Source organism: Triticum aestivum, chromosome 5A (assembly GCF_018294505.1).
Source record: "Triticum aestivum cultivar Chinese Spring chromosome 5A, IWGSC CS RefSeq v2.1, whole genome shotgun sequence".
Lineage (NCBI taxonomy): Eukaryota > Viridiplantae > Streptophyta > Magnoliopsida > Poales > Poaceae > Triticum > Triticum aestivum.
The window spans coordinates 6808714-6815813 of record NC_057806.1 but is presented as its reverse complement, the minus strand read 5'-3'; the positions used below and the strand labels follow the sequence as shown (position 1 = coordinate 6815813).

Below are 7100 nucleotides of genomic sequence, written 5' to 3'. Positions count from 1 at the left end.
CTTATTGCAGTCCGTGTTTAATCCAGTCGATGTGGAAAGGATAATAAGGATCCCTCTTAATGTGAGTATTGTTGACGATTTTGTGGCATGGCAGTTTACACGGTCAGGAACCTTCTCAGTCCGTTCAGCATACCATACAGAGTTCAATCATCAGTTTGGCTCACGCGCTTCTCCTGCTAATGGACAAGGAGGGTCTGTAGTAAATGGCATTTGGAAACATTCGTGGAAACTCCGAGTTCCTGGCAAGATTAAGCATTTCGCTTGGAAGGTGCTCAGGGCGTTCTGTTATGCTATGGAGTTCTCGCGAAACGTCATATCCCGGTATCTGGTCAATGCCCGGTTTGCAAAGTTGGGTTTGAAGATATTCAACATTGTTTATTCTTGTGTTGCCGTGCTATGGAAGTGTGGAAAGAATTAGCCCTGAATGCGGTGATCAACCAAGCAGCAATGGAGGACCACTCGGGATCAGTTACCATGGAGATTTTATTACGAAACCACTCGTCAATTGGTGATCTTCCAGCGGCTGAGTTGATTACGGTGGCTGCGTGGTATATTTGGTGACAACGTCGCCAGTTTGCAAAGGAGGAAACGATTTCAGATGCACACCATTCAACTATTTCAATTAAGGTCCTAGCGACGAACTATGTGCGAGCAGCAACACCCAACCAACCAGTTAGAAAGAGAGATCAAATGTGGAAGAAACCAACCAGGGGGAAGGTGAAGATCAATGTGGACGTCTCTTTTCACGAGGATATTCTCTCAGGGGCGACGGGTGCTATTGCAAGGGGTGATAGTGGCCAGTTCTTGGCTGCTGCATCATGGTTTCTTCCACATATTAACAGTGCTGTTTCAGCAGAGATTCTTGCTATACGGAATGGTTTATACTTAGCTGTCCATATTGGATGCTCCAAGGTGATTGTGGAGTCTGATAGCCAATTGGCACTAGAAGCGGTGGAAAATTTTGAAAGTTATCTGGGCCAGGAAGCAGTGATTGGCATGGAGTGCAATGAATTGAAGGCAAACTATGCTTCTGTTTCTTTTGACAACTGCACACGGAAAGCAAACGCCATAGCTGATTGTCTGGCTAAATCCAGTTTTAATTCAAAGTCTAGTTCTATGTGGGATGCTACCCCTCCTGATTTTATTTCTCAACTCATTGTAACAGGCTTGGCTATTATCTAAGAAATAAAATCTTGTGATTGTCAAAAAAACAAAACAAAACAGGGGTTAAGTTCCGCAAAACCAACTTAAAATAAGTAGCCAGTAACCTGGTTTGCTCTAAGCTGCTGCTACGGCCCATGAGTGAATTCATGCGGGTTTTCTTGTAAGGACGCAAAAACAGAGAGCTTGAGATTCTGTGTGTGAGCTTCTCTCTGCAGTCAGCATGCAGGGCAAGTTCACTTCAGTTCCATCGCCTCCCTGCATGAATCAGTTGATCACAACATTGTTAAAAAGAAGGATCAAATTCTACCAACTGATAAGTTCATCACAACATTGTCAAAAGAAGCAACCAAATCAACTAACTAATTATGGAAACACCTAGAATCTGCAGCTGCTGACAATGTTAACCCTAGAATCTGCAGCTGCTGACAATGTTAATCTAATACTCTCGAGGAAAAAACGAGATGAAACATGGATTTCATACCAGAATAATTTGTCGGTCTCTTCACTTTCCGGGTCCAACTCTAAAGCGCGCGAGAGTGCGGAATGCGCAGCATCATACTCCTAAGGAAGGCAAGCGCACATCAGAATCAACTATAGCAGATATGAAAGAAGCAATGACATCATCAGTTTGAACTTTGAACTCCATCTTCTATTGCACCTTTATGAACATTAGAGCTGTTCCTTGCCGATAGTTCACCTCTTCCCACTTTGGACGCAGCCTTTTGCATTTAGCTGCATCATCAAAAGCTCTTTGTCCATCACCCATATGAAGCCAGCAAAGGCTCCTGTTTGACAACAACTTAGCATCAAAGTTATCCATCTTACAGTGCCTGCAGCAGACAAAACAGTGAAAATGGCCAAGAAGAAAATGGGGAGAGTTTTACCTAAGTTAGTGAGAGTTAGTAAAGAGTCTTTCTGCATATCGTGCACTTGACAGCATAATTTTGGAAGCTTTTTTGCAACCAGAAGAACATTTGATAAAGGTGAGCTTTGCAACGTGCCACCAATCTTAATGACTGTCACCTCCTCTGCTTGCTAGCGAACCTCAAAGGAAAACTTCTCCCAGAATCTCCATGTAAGCTACACATGTGCAAGGTTTGTTTAGCACACATTCTGGATGACAAGCACAAGTAGATCATTACCATGGATATTGAGTATACTGGCTAGCGAGTTTATAAGCGATAAGCAGCACTGGCTAGCGAGTTTACCTGGAAGTGATAAGCGACAAGCAGTACTGGCTAGCGAGTTTACCTAGAAGCGATTATTAGATTCCACCCATATGTGCTTCAGTCTGATGATTAGGCATGGTTCTGGAAATGTAGCAGTAATTCTGAGACAATGGACATCCCATATGAAATATTCTGACAATTTGTAAGTACAAAAACGCCCTGAGTTCTAGTCCCAGAGAATAGCCTTGCGGTCAGAGGAACATCATCGTTGGCAAATCTAGTTAAGCAGAGGAACTTGAACATGCCATCTTCCAATGAGATGACAATACCTCTGGTTCTGAACATGGAAGAAAGTAACAGTTAGGATTAACCTAGCAGGCAGAAAATATCTATTTTGCTAGTCATGGACACACAATAAGGCAATTAACCGCTCTGTTTTGCTAGTCATGGACAATACCATTGTTTTTTTCTTAATAGAGGAAACGGAAAATTTCTAATGTAAACAAGGGAATCCTAACTCTTAACTATGGACAAACACTCCCACACAAAAAAAAAGGAAAGTGGGATAAGCAAGTTTTAATTATCCATTCTTCCGTGTTGATTAATCTATACCTACTATTTTTTAATATTAAAAGAGAGGTAATATTGTTGGTTTCGTCCCGCTTCGTTTGGTCCCGCTTCAATTAATTTCACGTATGTTATTTGGTTTCGTTACTTGCCATCCATTTTGGCCCAACTAAAAAGCCCACCTGGCGGCGCACTGAGGCCCAGGTCCGGAGAGCTGGCAAAAAATAAAATTGCCGATGGGAGGGTTCGATCTCATAACCTGTGAAGCGGCCACGCACAATTTGTCCAACTGACCCAACTAGAGATATGAGAGGATTTTTTTTCTCCCGTTGCAACGCACGAACCTTTTTGTTAGTTGTAACATAACATTACAATCCACATGAGTGCTACATGTTGACTATGGTTAAGGCAAGTCAAAGTATAGGTCGTGGAGAGCCAAAGTAGTTGCTCCGATCCAGCAGGCATCCCGCCGGCGATCGAGGAGAACGGGTGGAAGAGGAGGCCTCTCCCTCCTCTTCGATCGGTTGGAGAAGCTAATGAAGATGAGCGCCATCTATAGTATCTATCTAGGTCACGGCGCTGAGAAGCCAAGGGGAAAAGGTGGACGGCCGGACGATATCTGACTAGTATTGGCTCCACCCGCGGGGCGCAAAACAACTTTTGAAATTAAACAAGTATATACTACCTCCGTCCGGGTTTATTGGACCCCCTCTTATTTTGGGCTAAAATTTGACTTAAACATTTAACTAACAAAATGTAAACTATATGTCACAAAAATAATATTGTTGGAAAGCTCTGTCAAATACAAATCCAACAGTATAATTTTTTATAGCATATATATACTCCCTTCATAAACTAATATAAAAGCGTTTAGAATACTAAAATAGTGATTTAAACGGTCTTATATTAGTTTACAGAGGGAGTACTTTATATTTTAGTAGTATATAAATGGTCAAAATCTGGACCAAAATATGAAGGGGTCCAATAAACTCGACGGGGGTAGTACTACCACGCACTATATCATCGATCTGTTTTATCGTCCGTCTCGGATGGATGCTACGAATGAATAATAACCAAAAATAAACCGATAAGTGGAATATAAGTGGCGTCGATCATCTCGCTGGGTAGCGTAGGGTAGGGTAGGTAGCCTCTCTCTCTGGGATACATAGCATCGCCGGGATCCACCTGCTGCTGCAGCGGACCTGCTCTCCGTCTTGGGAACCAAATAAACAGACAAGTTTTGGGAACCAAATAACCAAGTCAGAGTTTTTGGCCGGCGTCGATCGTCTGGGTCTGGGTGTGGGACTGGGTCTAGAATGCATCATCAATAACAGTCATCGCCGGGATTGAGCACGTATCGCCGGCGGCGGTGCCCACCTGCAGCAGCAGCGGACTTGCTGCTCATGCCTTGGGAACCAGAAGAGAGACGTCGCTTGGAGCCACCCGACTTGTCATCTTTGGGGGGGCCGCGCTTGCGGTCTCCCGGTCCCGGCCCCGGAGGAGGGCCTGGCTTGTCATCTGCAGAGGGAGCTGGGGCTGGAGGCTTTGGAGGGACCGCGTAGGCCTGGATGAAAGGGAGAATGAGTCTGGACGGGATAAAGTGGGAGTGCGGTCCGCCGGAGCCGCCGTGAAGGATGCCCTTGACCCGCCGGAAAGAATCGAACAGCGGCCCTCCTGAGGAGCCCCCCTGGCTTCCCATGTACGCCTCCAGAAGAAAGAGATCGTATCCAACAGGGTTGGTGCTCATGTCAGGCAGAAACCGCTGCATGCAGTAAAGGCCCGTGGCCAACGTGCAGGGCCGGAACTCGGGCCAAGAAAGCAGCATCAGCTGGGCGGCGGCCGGCACATGGTGTGGGGAGAAGTGCGGGATCGGGTGCGGATGCGGGCACGCCTCCATCTGCCCATCGTCGTTGAACCTCAGGGGCAGGGCGCCGAGGTCCACGCGCAGCAGCATGAGGTCGCTGGCGCAGTCGATCCCGCACACCGTCGCCGGCGCGTAGGCGCGGTCGCCGACCCTCCCGCCCTCGATGAAGGCTCTCTCGGCGTGGTGGCAGGTGACCTGGACCCTGAACAGCTCGTTCACCTTGTCTGCTTGGATTGGGCTGTGCACTGCGTGAAACAAATGGTCGATGATGTGGGCGCAGGTCAGCACGTAGAGGTACCGGGCGTCGATGTGCGAGGCAAGTCCGGTCTCTGCTAACCACTTGAGTTTACGAAGTACCCTCTTCTCTTGCGCGGACTTGGTGCCGGCTTGGTCCATGAGCCTCTTGGTCTCTTTCCGCTTACCACGCAAGGGTGTGAAGAGGACGAGGAACAGGGATGGCCTCGCTTCTAGGCACAGCGGTCTCCAATCAACCATTTGCACATAAGGCAGAGCAGCCGGAGCAAGCACATCAGCCATAGCTATATATAGCTAGTACTACTGCAAGGAACAAGAAACGAACAAAAGTCAGCCAATTAATGACAAGAAGCCTGATGGCGACCAAAGTGCATGCATCAATCATCAAGGAACGAACGAAACAAACAGACAAGACAATCTGCGCAAGGAACTAAACAAACAAACAAACAAACAATCTGCACAGAGGAAGAATATATCCAACGCCAATAGTAGTTGTATGTAGCATCTTCTAAAATACTAGATACTAGTACTGTGCTAGCACTAGTCATCTCGTGTTGAAATCCCGTTGATGGGACTGCAGAGAATCTCGGCAGAAAAGCGTCCATGAATATACTCCTACAATAAGCATCCCAAGGGACAGCACTACCGGCACATCTCGTTTGGGAAGGAAACTAAAACAATCTCTCCCCAAATCAAACCATAATCCAACACTCTTGCGCGTGGAATCCAACACCCGAGCGAACGGGACAGGAATCAAACATATGCAGTCTGCCTGCCTCCGGGAAGCCGCTGATGCCTACCTCGAGGTCGAGAGTTCAAAAGGCAAGGATTCGCAACTAGTTGTAGCTATTGGACTTTGTCCTTGGAAACAAAATGGCACCTCCCGGGCGGGGCCTCTCTTTGGATTCTAGCACCGCCACGCTTGCGAGCAAAAAGTGCAGCGACCACGCCCAAATAAAATCACCGGAAAGTACTAGCTCTCTCGCTTCGGCGTCGGAGCAACACGGGAAGCCGCGCCGCCACATCCCCTTCCCTACCCCTCGCGTTCGAGATATCAAAAGCAAGCCCCAAAAATCCCTAGCGAAGAAAGGATTCGCAGCAGGAACAAGTAGTACACTTGGCCATTTCGAAGGAAAAATCTCGCGAGCGCAAGCCCAAAATCGGAGCCCCGAACCCAACATTCCCTCGAAAAAGCTCGAGCCCGAACAAAATCGCCGAAAAAACAAGGGTCGGCAACAACTCCAAACAACATAGCGGAGTCAATCGCCCGAATCACCTCCCAAATCGAACCCCCCGCGCCCAGAAGAAGAAGGAAGTTGCGATCCACCTCGCGCGCCTCCCTCTCGCTTCGGCGTGCGCTCCTCGTCAGGCCATGGAGGCCAGCACGGCGAACCGCGCCGCCGCATTCGTCCAGTTCATCGGCAAAAACGCCAGAAAGACCATCATCCTCCGAGAGAAAGAGGAAGGTGGAGCGGAGATATCACGCACCTTCGAGTGCTCCTCCTCGCGCCTCGTGCCTCCTCTCGCCCTCGTCCTCGCCGTCGCCGTCGCCCTCGGCCGGCCGCCTCCCCTCCGAGTATTGCTGGAATTTCTCTTCCGGATGCGGCAACGAGAGAGAGAGAGAGAGAGAGAGAGTAAAGTAAATGAGGGTGATTGGGGCCGGGGCGCCGCTGCGTGTGGTTACCGGTCCCTAATGGGTCGGATCGCAAGGGGGCTCTCATCTTAACCTGTTCGGCCCTTCGCGTGTCGTGTGCCTCTGACTTCTCCGCCCCTAAACGGGTAGGGTTTCCGCCTCTGGTCTGACCCGTGCGGCCGGAAAAGATTTACTCTATGCATCTATCCAAAATTTTACTAAATCAAATAGTACTGCGTAGTACATTTATTTTGGGTTATGATGTTCAGGTGAAGATTTGACTTGTGATTTTGACCGGGTCAACATTCTCTGGAACACACTCTCGTTCAATTGAGGTGTTTTTAGTGTTCATTTGTGATTTTGGTTGGATCATCGATTTTTCATCGATCCACAGCAAAAGGCCTATAAAACACATCAATCTGGCACCCTCAAGTATGACTTGATTAGC

At 47.9% G+C, this 7100-nt stretch overlaps 1 protein-coding gene across 1 annotated transcript; it reads right to left on the bottom strand.

Moving 5' to 3' along the window:
* Window positions 1–955: 955 nt before the first annotated feature.
* On the bottom strand, window positions 956–6642 carry LOC123106306 (uncharacterized). Its single transcript, XM_044528504.1, has 5 exons — window positions 6508–6642; window positions 2049–5322; window positions 1823–1949; window positions 1646–1725; window positions 956–1419 (listed from the first exon to the last, which is right to left on the bottom strand). Exon 2 carries the CDS (start codon window positions 5299–5301, stop codon window positions 4225–4227), a length of 1077 nt encoding a protein of 358 aa, XP_044384439.1. The 5' UTR covers window positions 5302–5322; window positions 6508–6642; the 3' UTR covers window positions 956–1419; window positions 1646–1725; window positions 1823–1949; window positions 2049–4224.
* Window positions 6643–7100: the final 458 nt, after the last annotated feature.

What these genes read in the sequence shown, in the direction of transcription:
- LOC123106306 (XM_044528504.1), bottom strand. Translation starts at nt 5,301, where the DNA reads ATGGCTGATGTGCTTGCTCCGGCTGCTCTGCCTTATGTGCAAATGGTT.